General features: G+C 52.7%; 5 protein-coding genes across 5 annotated transcripts; 2 read left to right on the top strand and 3 right to left on the bottom strand.

Moving 5' to 3' along the window:
- Positions 1-325: 325 nt before the first annotated feature.
- N7458_001968 (serine incorporator domain-containing protein) lies at positions 326-1,888 on the top strand (the record flags this gene model as incomplete). Its single annotated transcript, XM_056905351.1, has 3 exons — positions 326-376; positions 437-516; positions 580-1,888. 3 exons carry the CDS (start codon positions 326-328, stop codon positions 1,886-1,888), a joined length of 1,440 nt encoding a protein of 479 aa, XP_056769458.1.
- Positions 1,889-2,020: 132 nt separating this feature from the next.
- On the bottom strand, positions 2,021-2,698 carry N7458_001967 (uncharacterized protein; the record flags this gene model as incomplete). Its single annotated transcript, XM_056905350.1, has 3 exons — positions 2,021-2,034; positions 2,119-2,420; positions 2,478-2,698. 3 exons carry the CDS (start codon positions 2,696-2,698, stop codon positions 2,021-2,023), a joined length of 537 nt encoding a protein of 178 aa, XP_056769457.1.
- A 334-nt stretch (positions 2,699-3,032) lies between these two features.
- N7458_001966 (ATP-binding mismatch repair protein PMS1) lies at positions 3,033-6,318 on the top strand (the record flags this gene model as incomplete). The annotated part of the gene is made up of 4 exons (XM_056905349.1): positions 3,033-3,065; positions 3,127-3,223; positions 3,303-3,389; positions 3,455-6,318. The coding sequence occupies 4 exons, from the start codon at positions 3,033-3,035 to the stop codon at positions 6,316-6,318; spliced, it is 3,081 nt and encodes a 1,026-aa protein (XP_056769456.1).
- A 60-nt stretch (positions 6,319-6,378) lies between these two features.
- On the bottom strand, positions 6,379-6,918 carry N7458_001965 (uncharacterized protein; the record flags this gene model as incomplete). Its single annotated transcript, XM_056905348.1, has 1 exon — positions 6,379-6,918. One exon carries the CDS (start codon positions 6,916-6,918, stop codon positions 6,379-6,381), a length of 540 nt encoding a protein of 179 aa, XP_056769455.1.
- Positions 6,919-7,800: 882 nt separating this feature from the next.
- Positions 7,801-13,572, bottom strand: chsE (chitin synthase class Va; the record flags this gene model as incomplete). The annotated part of the gene is made up of 4 exons (XM_056905347.1): positions 7,801-7,832; positions 7,891-13,145; positions 13,209-13,397; positions 13,463-13,572. The coding sequence occupies 4 exons, from the start codon at positions 13,570-13,572 to the stop codon at positions 7,801-7,803; spliced, it is 5,586 nt and encodes a 1,861-aa protein (XP_056769454.1).
- Between the last annotated feature and the right edge of the window lie 731 nt (positions 13,573-14,303).

The following is a 14,303-nucleotide window of genomic DNA, read 5'->3' as shown; positions in this document are numbered from 1 at the left end:
GAAAACAAAATTCGATCAACATTCAATCCCCCTTGATCCATCTAGGAACCGACGATGATTCCTCGATACGAGCATACTTCGTACCGGCCCCAACCTTCTGGAAAATTTGTCCGATCTCCGGCTCCCGCTGACGTAAGTTGACCTTCCCCACACGTGACCGGGAACATGACGAAGGCGGGCTGGGGATCTTCGGCACCTCCACTTGGACTTGCGCAGAACGCCTCCCAGGCACCACTGGATTCTCTCACTTGCAAACCCCTCTTCAGACCTTCAGAGCCCAGGACCTGTCTGTTAGCTGGTCGTGAACCACATTCTGCACTTCATCATGGGTGCCCTGTTGTCTCTACCGCTGATGGCGTTGCCCAGTGTCGGCACGGTAAGTCGCACTCGAAGTCCACCGGATGAGCGGTAAACTGACTGCTCCACTTGCGAATAGCTCATCACCCTCGGCGGTTCATGCTGCGGCGCTGCAACTTGCTCTGCGGTGTGCAGTGCATGTGGAAAGTTTCAGAATAGGTAAGTGGACTGCCTTCCCAAACTGGTTTCGGTCGCTGAGAATCCGTGCTAACCGTAACCCAGTATGGCAACACGAATCGCATACGCCATTATCCTATTGATCAATTCCATCGTCTCTTGGATTATGCTTACGCCATGGGCAATGAAGAAATTGCAACATCTTACTCTGGATTATATGGAAATCAAATGCGACGGCAAGGAATGTCACGGTTGGGTTGCAGTTCATCGCATCAATTTCGGTCTCGGTCTCTTCCACTTGATCCTCGCACTCCTCCTCCTCGGCGTCAAAAACTCCCGTGATAGTCGTGCAGCCCTCCAGAATGGTTTCTGGGGCCCGAAGATCGTGATCTGGCTGGGCTTTGTCGTCATGTCCTTCTTCATCCCTGAGCCCTTCTTCTTCGTCTACGGCAACTATATCGCCTTCTTCTGCGCGATGCTCTTCCTGTTGCTCGGTCTGACTCTTCTCGTGGACCTCGCGCACACATGGGCCGAGCTGTGTCTACAGAAGATCGAAGACAGTGACTCACGTCTGTGGCGTGGTCTGTTAATCGGATCGACCCTTGGCATGTACCTGGCCTCGATCGTCATGACCATTCTGATGTACATCTTCTTTGCCAAGAGCGGCTGCTCTATGAATCAAGCTGCGATCACTGTCAACCTGATCGTCTTCATGATCATTTCGGCCGTTTCGGTTCAACCGGCCGTTCAAGAGTCCAACCCTCGCGCCGGGTTGGCCCAAGCCGCTATGGTCACGGTGTACTGCACCTATCTCACGCTCTCTGCCGTCTCGTTGGAGCCGGATGACAACAACTGTAACCCCTTGATCCGTTCGAGTAGCCCCCGGGTCGCTACCATCATCCTGGGTGCAATTGTGACCATGGCCACTGTTGCATATACCACCACGCGTGCGGCCACTCAGGGAATTGCGCTGGGCTCGAAGGGTGGACATGGCTATATTGAGCTTGGCCCGGACGATAACGAGCACGGGCTGGTCACTCAACAGCCCAACAGCCGCCGGGAGATGCGCGCTGAAGCCCTCCGAGCCGCTGTCGAGAGCGGCAGTCTGCCAGCCAGTGCCCTGGACGAGAGCGACGATGAGGATGACTTTGAAACTAGCAGCAAGGATGACGAGCGTGGCTCGATCCAGTATAGCTACACCCTCTTCCACATCATCTTCTTCCTGGCCACGACCTGGGTGGCCACCCTGTTGTCGCAGGGTCTTACGGTCGACACCACCATGGACTTTGCTCCGGTCGGCCGGACTTACTGGGCCAGCTGGGTGAAGATTTTCAGCTCTTGGGTATGCTACGCGATTTATCTCTGGACTCTCGTTGCGCCAGTGGTGTTGCCTGATCGATTTGCTGCGTATTAGATGATGAGGATTGGGTTGAGCTTTCTGGCGTTCTGAGCGATCACGATTTCTTTTTGTTATCATTGGAGGTATATGTATTCACTTTGACAGCAATGCAATTCATATCGTACCTAAAATATATATACATACTTCTCAAAGCCTCCCGTCTAACCATTGTGTCAACGACATGGCAAATAGACATGAATTGTTTTTATCTCCGAGCCTGGCGTCGACCTTGAAAGTCCACATACCGCTCTTCAAAAACATTGTAGGAATCTGGAAATCTAGTAATATATCACTGCGGTCGCTACTAGGCATGTAGTCGACCTGAATTCCACGGGCATCGCGAATAGTGAGGTGGGCTATATCATTGAAGGACGTAGTCTTCAACGGTCCTATAACGGATTCTTCATCGTCGTGACTACCATCCGAGTAGACGGCAGAGCCGCTCACAGAGAGGGTCGCATTGACAAGGCCTTCGTCAAGAAGTTCTAGCTCCTTCTTTTTAGAATGAGGTAGATAACCGCGTAGGTAGACGAAGAAGACACGGTCGCTTTAGGATGTCAAACCATTATTATCATTAAGCTGCACTTCAAGGAGAGGATCTTACGCGATAATGGGCGTGGGGGCAATCTCGAGGAACTCGATGTTCAGTATCTGGTCTTCCTTTGGCACGGTGTCGTATATGGCATCGTTGTGACCGGGGACCTTGTCTTGTTTGACCATAACGTCCTCACCGGCGAGAGGCTTTTGCTGTACGGGGTTGGCGATGCTAAGACCAGCTAGTGCAGCGACACAAAGAGACAGCCAGTGCGGGCTAGTCGACTTCATTATCTACTGGTGGTATAGATGGGATTTGAAGATGGCTTTTGGTGTGAGAGTGGGAAAGTAATCAGGCAGCAGTGAACAAGTGCTGGCTTTATGTCAAGTGACTGTCCACTATGCTCTCCTAAGGTAGGTTGCCTAGCTAGATTATGAAATCGTGCCACAGTATCTATTTAATAATGACGTCCAGTCTATCGGGTACAGCCCTTCGGTCGAGGCAGCGAGTAAATACACAGTTCCGCGTTGAGATGAAAATGCGGAGTTGTCGGCGGAGTCTTGGCAGGTCCCCTCACGCGTAAAGTGCGACGCGCCGCACCTCGCAAATGACTTGGCCTAAATCATGGCGACCATCCAGGCCATCGAGGCTCGTTCGGTGGGTACTCTGGTACACTAGGTGACAGGACTATGTTCTTGCTAACAGGAGTGCTTACAAGGTCCACCAAATCCAATCTGGCCAGGTGATTGTAGACCTGTGCTCCGTTGCCAAAGAGCTGGTCGAGAATAGCCTCGACGCAGGCGCAACGACGATAGGTGCGTGGATCCCTTTGAATCAAATGGACTTTACTCTCCAGATAAATCCTACCTGTGTCTAACTCTCTTCTCTATGCAGAGATCCGATTCAAGAACAATGGGCTGGACTTGATTGAGGTGCAGGACAACGGGAGTGGCATCTCGCCGGAGAACTACGAGAACGTTGGTGAGCTTCAAAGCTCTGTATTTGTACCAACAGCTCCAAGCTAATACTTTGAACCAACATCTCAGCGCTAAAACACTACACCTCCAAGCTATCCTCCTTTGAAGACCTCTCAAGCCTCCACACCTTCGGCTTCCGCGGCGAAGCTCTCTCCTCACTATGCGCCCTCGCCGACTTCCACATCGTCACAGCCCAAGCAAATCAAGTCCCCCGTGCAAACAGACTAGACTTTGAGATCTCCGGCAAACTTCACAAGACCCAGATCGTGGCCGGACAGAAGGGGACTACAGCCTCGGTGGAAGGTATCTTCAAACGACTACCGGTACGTCGGCGCGAATTGGAGAAGAATATCAAGCGAGAGTACGGAAAAGTGTTGAATCTGCTTCATGCCTATGCCTGCGTTAGTGCTGGAGTCAAGTTCAGCGTCCGGAATACCGTGGGCAAGACGAAGAATGTGGCTGTATTCTCTACGAACGGGAATCGTACCACCAAAGAGAATATTGCCAATGTGTACGGGGCTAAGACGCTGTCTGCGCTGATTCCACTCGATCTAGAGCTGAAGTTTGAACCCTCCGCTCCTATGAGACGCAGTGGCGGTGATGCGGAATCTAATCGGTTGGTCGTTATGGGCCATATCTCTCGACCTGTTTTCGGAGAAGGGCGCCAGACACCTGATCGACAGATGTTCTTTGTGAACTCGCGGCCGTGTGGGCTACCGCAGATTGCAAAGGCATTCAATGAAGTTTATAAATCGTTTAATGTCTCGCAGTCGCCGTTTATATTCGCGGATTTTCAGATGGATACAAATGCTTATGATGTGAACGTGTCGCCGGATAAGCGGACGATTCTACTGCATGATGCGGGGGCTCTGATTGAGTCGTTGAAGACGTCTTTGGTACAACTGTTTGAGGCTGCGGATCAGACGGTTCCTCAATCGCAGGTGTTTGGCTCCAAGGCTTCGACGACGGCCAAGCCGCAAGCACTGGGATCGCTTCCGGGTTTCGTCTCTGCTCGACAGGTTGCGCAAGGCACGCTCGAGTTTGCCGTCACGCCCGATAGAGACCAGGAAGTGGATGACTCTGAGAGGGAGTCAGAAGCTTCGCAGCGGACGGTGCAGAAAAGTATCAAGCGCTTTATGAGCACTCAAGGGTCTGACGAAGTAGATGCTTTATCGACTCCTATAAAATCTACACCAAAGTCTCAGCAGACACCGATGCCGTCATTAGCTGAGCATCCTTCTTCCACAGAGCCTGTGGATGAGGAGGATGATCGGTCCGAACAACAAGCGGAACATGAGCTTGAAGACGAAGCAGTTCAACCACTTCCACGTCCACCCTGTCCACCCGCAGAGCCTGGCGTAGCACCATCTCAGCCACCAGATGAGTCTGAAGAAATGCCAAACGTGATTCAGAATGCGTTTGATCGAATGCGCCCTCGTCGAATGCCAGCTGAGATGGCCACAATTACTATCGGTGATCACACGGTGACTTCCATGATTGGCAGTGGTCGCCCGCGAAAGAGACCATCTGATATCGGCTATTCGTCCAATGGACCATCCAAGCGGAAGCGACGAATCCATACGCCGTCCCGACCTAATATATTCGGGGAGCAGCTGAAGGCCTTTGCAGCACCTGGGACGCAGGTAGACGAAGAGGAAGAGGAAGGGGAAAGGAGTGACGAGGCTGTAGGTGAGGTCAATGGAGATGACTATATAGATGAAGAGGTCGAAGAAGCGCAAGAGGAGGAAGAGGAGGTTTATTCATCTGAACCTGAGGATACCGATTACATCCCAGAAGGAGACCGTGAGCCCTCTGAACAGGAGGCTGGGGATGAAGAAAAACCAAGTGAAGAGCTACCAGCCGCCGAGGCAGACGAAAATGCTCCCGATGAAGCCGAGAAAAAGGCCCAAGAAGAAGCCCTCGTACAAAAGCTCATCCACCAAGCCGAAGAAAAAGCCGTGCTTCCGTCCGAGCACAATACCAGTCGTGCGAACAAAATGAACAAGGGAGCCGCACATCGCGATGCTACGGTTCAACTTGTTACGACGATTGATGCTTCAGTAGCCAAACTCCAAACGCAGATGGCGAGATTACGAGAGAGCCTCGAGACACATAATGTGCCATCCCGAAAGACCAACACCGATCTCGCCTACGAAGAAACCGCAGAAGAACGCCTCTCACTCACTGTCAGCAAAGCGGATTTCGCTCAAATGCGCATCATCGGCCAATTCAATTTGGGCTTCATCATCGCCGTCCGACCGGGAGAAGACCACGATGAGCTGTTCATCATCGACCAGCACGCCTCGGACGAAAAGTTCAATTTCGAACGTCTCCAAGCCGAAACGGTCGTTCAAAACCAGCGTCTCGTCCGACCTCAGCGACTGGATCTCACCGCCGTCGAAGAGGAGATTGTCCTTGAGAACCGGTCCGCCCTCGAAAAGAACGGATTCATCGTCACCATCGACGAGAGTGGCGACGAACCTATCGGTCGGCGGTGCCAACTAGTCTCGCTTCCACTCAGCAAGGAAGTTGTCTTTGGCTCGCGCGATCTGGAGGAATTGATCGTCCTCTTGTCCGAGGCGCCTGTGGTTGATGGGGATTCAGTACCTCGGCCTAGCAAAGTGCGCAAGATGTTTGCCATGCGGGCGTGTCGGTCGAGTATCATGATTGGGAAGACTTTGACGACGCGGCAGATGCAGCGGGTTGTGCGGAATATGGGGACGATTGATAAACCGTGGAATTGTCCTCATGGGAGGCCGACGATGCGGCATTTGATGAGTCTGGGACAGTGGGAGGAGTGGGATGAGTATGCGGATGAAGCCAGGGAAGAGGAGAGTTTGGGAGGATTGGATGTTTGGAGGAGATATGTGGAGGGGGCTGAGAATGAGGATGAAGAAGAGGAGGAGGAGGAAGAGGAAGAAGAGGAAGCATAATTTGTCGATACCCATTTACCATTCACCAGCATAAAAAGACAAAAGTATATACTTGATATCTCACCACCAGCGCAACCAACCCTTGGACTCACTGCCATTGACCTTCTTCGCCTTTCCTTTTCCATTTCCATTCCCATTAACCGGTACATCCCCATTCCCATTCCCATTCCTATTCCTCTCTCCATCTCCAGCTTCGTGCCCTTCTTCATGTCTATCTCCATGTCTATCCTCATCACCCTCTCCCTCACCCTCACCCTCTTCTACTTCCCCCTTCTCCACCCCATCCATCATCTCCTCCAAAACCAACAAATCCCTCTCGATCATCTCCGCCCAATTCTGCACATCCCCAATCTCCTTCAACCCCTCCCTCGTCTCATCCGCCCACCCCGCCCACTGCGCATTCTGCCTCGCCAACCGCGCCGTGTGCTCCGCCAACTCGGCCTCCTGTCGCTGCAGCGCGGCCTCGTTGGCTGTGATCGTTGCGGCGCGGTCGCGGAGCGGCGCTTCTAGGTTTGTCCCGACGGAGTGTAGGGTTGCGGTGAAGGCGGCGAGGGCTTCTTGTTTTTGGTGTGATTCGGGGGTTGGGGGGTTGGATGCCATTGTTGTGAGGTTGTTGTGGTAGTGGGGTACAGAGGGTTAGAAGGATATTTGGGGACTGGAGATGGGTATATACCAGTCAGGAGTATGTAAAAGGTAAGTGGGTGAATGTATAGTGTAGTCGAGGTTGATCTTTGATTTGCAGGTTCAGATTCTCGAGCTTGTCATAGAGTTGTTGAGTATGGAGCTTGCGAGAATATAAATCGCATTTGCGGAGGCCCGATCTGCAAATGCAACCCCACTTGGCGTGGCGTCCTGTCAGCCTGTCGATAGAGAGAGAGAGAGGACAGTACTACAGAACATGCAGCTCTTGATAGGTAGACACTTCTTGCGGGGTATCGAGAACCTGTGCAGGTGATATAATCCTGGACCTGGACCCTATAGGAAATTACCACGAGTATTTTTATTTACGATCTATCTCAAAAGCCAAATTCCTCAAAACGAGATCATATTAAACACCAGAGCTTATAATTTCTGGGCATTAATCCAATATCAAAATGCAATGCGCCCCGGAAGGGAAAATAAAGTGTTAGACAACAGAGGGATGACACTAGAACCAGGAGACACATGTATGGACCGTGTAGACCAAAATTTTCAAAAGAAGAGGGTAACCATTTCAGCTGAGAAACGGTGGGAAAAAGAGACACGCTATAATAAAGAAAGAAAAATAAGAAAAGCTCTCATCCATGCAAAGAGTTCGCTCGAAACAGAAAAGACGACTTGTAGAGCAGAGCAGAGCGGAGCGTACAGCCCCTATGATGAAGTGTGCGCGAAAAAGATGGCAGACATTAATAACACAGTTATCCGAAACCATCGCGTCTCCTGTGATGGGTGTATTGGTGGAGAACATCGTGAACTAGAAGAGCGGTCGCAGTTCGGATCGGATTACAGAAGACCGGAAAGAACAGCTTCGGTAGCTGGAGAAAACGTTAGTAGACATTCATATAGCTCATCTCAAGAGGAGTGTCAACATACCAGAGTTGATGTATGGCCGCTTCAGGTCCAGGTTAACACCGAACCGGCGCTCAAGCTCCTGCTTGATACTCTTCTTCGTCACACTCATCAGATCAGCCGTGCGCAGAATCTCACGGATCTCGGCGAGAATCGCATCATCCGATGGCAGGTGGCTCAAATCCTCCATGCTCGTATCCATGTCCATGTGATGGCTCAGCATCTCAGAAGGTGCAATGGACATGCGCGATCCAGATGCAAGCAGCGGCAGATCAAGTTGAGAGACGGGACGCGAACCGGGGAAGCCGTACTCGGATTGCGCGAAGGGGTGCGCGCGAGTACCATACGAGTAGCCCGAGACCTCGGAGTGGTCGTCGCGCGAGGTTTGTCCCTCTTGCGCCTCCCACAGCTCCATCTGATACTCCTCCCAGCGCTTCTTGGGGATCGAGGCTGGGTCGAATTTGCCCTCGTCGGAGATGACGACCTTGCGGCCCTTTTCTCCAGTGATGATGCGGGTGTTACCCCAGGTGAAGTCGTCCATGTTCCAGAAGGAGTAGAGAGGTAGCGCAAGTGTGAAGACGGGAATGGCAAGAATGTAAATGAACATCCAGCCGATCATCTCCCACTTACGGCGAACGATGAAGATGAAAGCCTGTAGACCGTAGATGACACCAAGTAGTACGAACGCTGTCCAGGGAATGACCGAGCTATCGCGCACCAGCCAGACGATCAAGTAAATGATATACGCAACGGTAACAGGCTGGATGACGGTACTGAGCAGATCGACAAAGACGATGAAGCGCATACTGAAGCAGCAGAAACCGCACAGCTGTTGCAGGGGAATCAGTTCAATCAGGTTGTGCACAGTCGAGTTGATCCAACGACGACGCTGGGACAGGAAAACGGCAAAGCTCTCGGGAGCCACGGTCCAGGCATGGCAGCGGAAGATGTACTTGGTCTTGAACTTGGGGTGATGCTTGAGCAGGAGTGTCGTCAGGTATCGATCTTCACCGAGGTGGAGCAGATTCTTCATGTGCAAGGTATCCACGCGAATCTCGGAGTAACTTTCGACAACCTCCTTGCTGACGAACAAGGGCTTGCCGCTCTCCGCCGAGCGAACACGGTACATACTGAAACAACCGGGCAAGCAAGTGACGGATCCGAAGAGACTCTCGAAAGCCTTGGTCAGGTTGTGCGAGATGTAGTATTCGTACACTTGGATCATCGTAACCATGGACGTCTTCGCATTGGACAGAGATGTCTCACCACAAGCGGCGATGAGGCGCGTGTCGGACAGGAAAGCGGAAACGAAGCGTGTAGCAGAATCCTGGGCAACGACCGTATCGGCATCGACTTGCAAGATGTACTCGTAGAACGTCGGATTAACACCAATGATGTTCCGAATCTGGTGGTGCATCTCAAGCTCCATAGGGCTCATGGGCAGGTTGTAGTGGACACGGTTGAGGAAACGCATGACAACCATCTGAGAATCACGCTTGCCACGGTTACCAGGGCGAGACACCTCGGAAGGCTTGCCAACCTTGACAACAACCAGGTAAGGAACAATGTGGCCTTGAACCTCGTAGAGGCCAGAGTAGATCTTGGCCATGTTGTGCTGCTTCATACCCTCGCCCAAACTCTCGAAGCTGAGAGGCTCGGGATCGACAGACTCGGGGACACCCAGGATGTCCAGGACAATCCGGGGAGTGGGCCGATCGTTACCCTGACCGATAATCATACCGTCACAAATGACCAACAGCAGCTTGCGCTTGTCATCATAACGCATGCGGGCCATGGAATCGATGGCACGGCGGAGTGAATCTTCATCTTCGGTGTATGCTGGAACTTGACAGATGATGAATTTGTCCAGGTTCTCGGGGAGATTCTTCTTTCCAAACTGCAAGGCAGCCAGGAACTTGAAAAGAATGACCACACAAATCAAGATCGAGATGGCAAGAATGAAGTACCGAGCAAACTGACACCTGGCCGAGTTACGGGTATCAACGTGTCCAACGAAGAACAAATTGTCTAGACAAAGCTGCATCCGCGCACGCGTGGTCGCATCAATTGCAAGGTCATTCCAATACTTGGTCACATCGGTACCAGGTTTCTGCTGGAAGAGAGTGACGAGAAGCGGGCTCATGTAGTTCGTGTTGACGTCCCCAGTGGCGGTCTTGCCTGTCGGGTAACGGGGGATACGAGGGCCAGCAATGTAGTAAGTCAGGTCGTAGACCTTGCCGTCAATACTGGCAATATTCTTGCTGTTATCGTCTGCGAGCGTCTTCATATACTGGGCAGTATATCCAACGTAGCCCTGTTTGTAGTTTGCTCGCATCATGACCATTTGTTCATAGAACCAATCTGCCCGAGGGTCATCGGTCCAGTAACGGAAGTCATGGTATTTGGCGTTGACATCGAAGTCGCTGGTAGAGGTGGTAGTACTAGACTCGTTCATGTTGGACCGGTAATCCAGGGGAACACTTGGGTCAACATGTCCATCCACACCCTGGCACAGCGCTGAGACCTGAATCGGGAAGAGATTGGTCGCATCGGTGCCGGCATAGTTCTTCAGAGATTTTTGCGGGACGATATCAGGGTAGTGAGAGGGCATGAAGTCGCCCAAGTTGAAGACCACGCCCCGGATAGCAACATAGGAGCTAGCGCTACCCTTACCATTGTGGCCACTGAGTTCACCTTTCGAGTAGACATGTTGGGTTGGACAAACCAGACCAGGGAAGGCGACAATCATGAAGACGGCAACACCGCAGGCAAACCAGATGATCATGTTGATGGCGAGCTTCTCACGCCAAGCAACACGCACATCCTTGCGCTTCATCCGGCCGATCCATTTGATCATGAAGTCGGGAATGAAGAAGGTCAGCAGGTAGACCAACGCCATCCAGCGTTTGCGAGAGCCCGAGACCACAACGTCGTCAACCTCCTCCATGTTCTTCTCATTGCCCTTTTGCAGCATCTCTTCCCTCGTCTCGAGATTTTGGAACATGTCACCAGAGTTGAACGCCGAAGCACCTGCATCGGATTTGCCGTCCAGCTCGCGGCTACCGAAATAACCGCCCTGTTTGGACTCATCACCATAGATGAAGGCACCCGGCGACTGGTCAGCCGGGTTCAAGAGACGAACCTTGGTATCAGCACCAGCGTGGTAACCAACGTCTCCTTCATCAGAGCCGGCAATCTTGTTGAAAGAGGGAACGACACGTTCGCCAATCTTGGCGAGATCGGCCCAGCATCGCTCACTCAGGAAGACACCAGTACTTCCCACGCGAGCTTCATTACCGGGCCATCGTCTCTCATCCAAGACGACCTCCGACTTTTCGCGATCACTACCAACGACGACATTACCAATTTCAGCCAGGCCCAAGAACTCCGCGAATGGGAGGAAGACGCTGAAGTCGGCATTTCTCAGTCGGGAGCTGATCTCGGCAATACCAAAGGTTTGAACCTGCATGCGCACGCATTTACTGTCGAATTGGTTTGCAATGCGGCGGTCGTTAGGCTTGAGACAGATCACAAAGTATGGGTTGAGGTTGGGCGAACTAAGGCACTTGTTGATGATCTCAAGACCCGAGAGGAACTGACCGGCTGCACCCTGAACATGACCAGTGTTCAGACCACTCTTGCGACCAGCCACGCTTCGTCGGGAGCTGGCCGCCTGGCTATCTTGGTCATCTGGCTCTTCGCTCTCGGCACGATCCGAGAACATTTGGCGGGCCTGTTGGTCGTGCTTGCGGCGAGCCATGCTGGGCATCCGCAATGGCTTCGACGAGACCTGAGCTTGCATGATTGCAGACTTTTCCCGCGGGTGGGAAATGGTCTGCAAGGCCTCCTGCCCGAAGAGTTCGCGGACAAAGTCACTGCGGGTGGACTTCATGAGATTCATCAAGTCTCCCGAGATGACTTCTCCGTTCTCCTCGATGAGACCGGTGACGGAGTAGTCGACTTCACCAGCGAAATGCTTCACGGTGAATGCGGTCCGAGCTTGGGACAGATATCCAGAGCTGGTGGTGCCGCCGCTACCAACTGAGATCGCTGGGTTCTTGCCCTCGAAGCGCTTGCGAACGCTCTCGAGGAATTGACTATCGTTGCGGCCACGACGAGTCTGGTCGTCCAAGATGCTGAGCAGACCATTGCCATGCTTCAAGAGACCGCGAACGGTATCAGTGTTGTCGAAGTAGCTGGTTGCTGCGACGGTAATCTCCTCGCGGTCCAGAACATCCGCCTTGTGGTCGAAGAACGATTGGAGGCAGTAATTGTAAAGCGACTCCGTCGCAGCATTGCTGAGGAGCTGGTCAAGGGTCGAGCCGGTGGCCGGGGCTTGAGCAAAGCCAGGGAAATCAACAATGGAGATGGTGTTGGCAACGCTGTCCTCTGCGGCGCAGATCTTCTGGTTGACGGTCTCGATCACGTAGGTGACAAGCAGCGAGTAGATGGTTCGGGCGAATGCATCGGCATTCTCTCGAGCACCCCGAGGATCCAGCATGACCGTCACACGCTCCCGGTGAATGGTCTTGGTCTTGTAACCCAAACTGTTCTCCAAGGCCTCCACACTCAACCCGAGGAATGCAGCAACGTTGCCAAGGGCATCCTTATTTTTCACAACGGTGACCGTCTCACCACCCTCGTGGGAGTAACCACCACTCTCCTCGGCAGTAGTGGTGGTGGATTGTCCAGAAATAAAATCCAGCTGACCAATATGCAGGATACCAGCCAGAATCTGGCAAATCTCGGCAATCTCACCGCGAGAGAATTCAAGCTTCCGCAGGGCAGTCTTGAAGTGTTGGAAGCCCTCTTGATCGTTCACTCCGACCTTGAGCTGGGTTGGGTGGCCTAGATACCGCCATCGCTTATGACTGACCGAATCAGATGAAAGTTTGCCGCCACTAGTGGTGATATGGATGGAGTTGTCGAAACCGAGGTGGGACTTTTCGGCCGCACTGGTACCGGCCAGGAGGTAGTATAGCACATGGAAGCTACGCTCACCAGTTGGCACGGAAGAGATGCGGCTTCGCTCCAGTCGATAGTCAATAATCTTACCACCAATCAAGGTGGGATTGACCGCAGACGAGCCATCGTACTGCAGCTCGAGGAACAGACCAGCCTTGGAGGCAGTTGGGGTGGTTACCGATTTGGTGGTGGTCAGGGTATCGAAGACAAAGGCAGCGTAGGAGAGTTTGGAGGACAGCGGGGTTGAGGAAAAGGACAGGAAGGAGGATAGCAGGTGTGAGCGAATGGTGGTTTTACCCGAACCACTCTCTCCTCTAGAGGTGGAAGATTGCGTGTCAGTCACGGAATTTGTTGATACTTGGGCAATGTCTACTCACAGGAACACCACGGCCTGGTTCTCCCCACGAGTTCCCAACCGCGTGAACGCGCGACGGGCAAGATCCTCGGCTTCACCAGCAGCACTGCCTTCCTTTTCACCATCGGGGCCTTTTGTTGCTGATGTGTATGTGTTCAGGGAGATCAATGCCTGGGACGAGAGGCGGGCAGTGGGCAGTCCGACATGGAAGCTGTTTGGATGGTTAGCACGACAATTTCCCTCGAAATGAACAACTCCACCGTATCGAATGCATACCGACTGGCGAGATGGGCTGTCAAATGGGTATCCGACTGAAGGTGTGCGGGGAGCGAGGGGAGTGAGGACTGGGCATGGGTCGGAGTGTTCCCGGTGGTATTGCCCGCCATGATGATGGAGGCTATTGACCTCTCCGCAGTGAGGCCGATCGGATAGAAAAGCGAGTGGATGAAGGCCTGTCAGGACGGGCCCTCTCTCGGAGAAAGAGAAAGAAAAGATGACCGGCAAAGCGCAGGCCTGTGCAAGAGTCTTGACACGGCTCGGAATGAACGTGGAGTCAAGAATGCCTGGCGGAATGAAGAGACCCCCTTCGCGATTACAGGGAAATGGGGGACATGCGGAGGCCTGGTGGGAATGGCGAGGGTGTAGAAACAACGCCGAGCCTGAATTTGATGCAAGAGAAACGAGTGAAAATGCAACCAAAAAAAAAGACCAGTCGATGGAGAGGGAACCCAAAGCGAAGACAAAAGCCAGCAGAAGACCCTCGGGGAATCGCAGAAAAAGATAAGCGGGTTGTTTGGTCTGGCGCAGTTACCAGAAATTGTACTTTGTATTGGGGGGGGACTGTATCACGCTGGTATTGTGACGACTAGTTCCCTCGGTCGCCTGAGCCTCACCGAGCTAGAGGTCGCCCCTAAATGGTGGTATTGGGGTTTGCAAATCTGGTGTGTCCTGAAAATATGGAAGTGTCTTGGTATTTTTGAACGAAGTTTGGTCCACGATGGGGCCACTAACTGAGAGCTGAGGGGAAGTCCAAGAGACAGCCAGACACGAGTGTGAGACATGCCCAGTGCTGTATTTAGATTCTCATGACGACGCTTGTCAGAGGCCCTGAGGCATC

The sequence above is a fragment of the Penicillium daleae genome (assembly GCF_028827525.1).
Source record: "Penicillium daleae strain IBT 16125 chromosome Unknown utg000002l_segment0_segment0, whole genome shotgun sequence".
Classification (NCBI taxonomy): Eukaryota; Fungi; Ascomycota; class Eurotiomycetes; order Eurotiales; family Aspergillaceae; genus Penicillium; species Penicillium daleae.
Note: the sequence above shows the minus strand (reverse complement) of the source record. Positions and strands in the feature narration are given on the sequence as shown.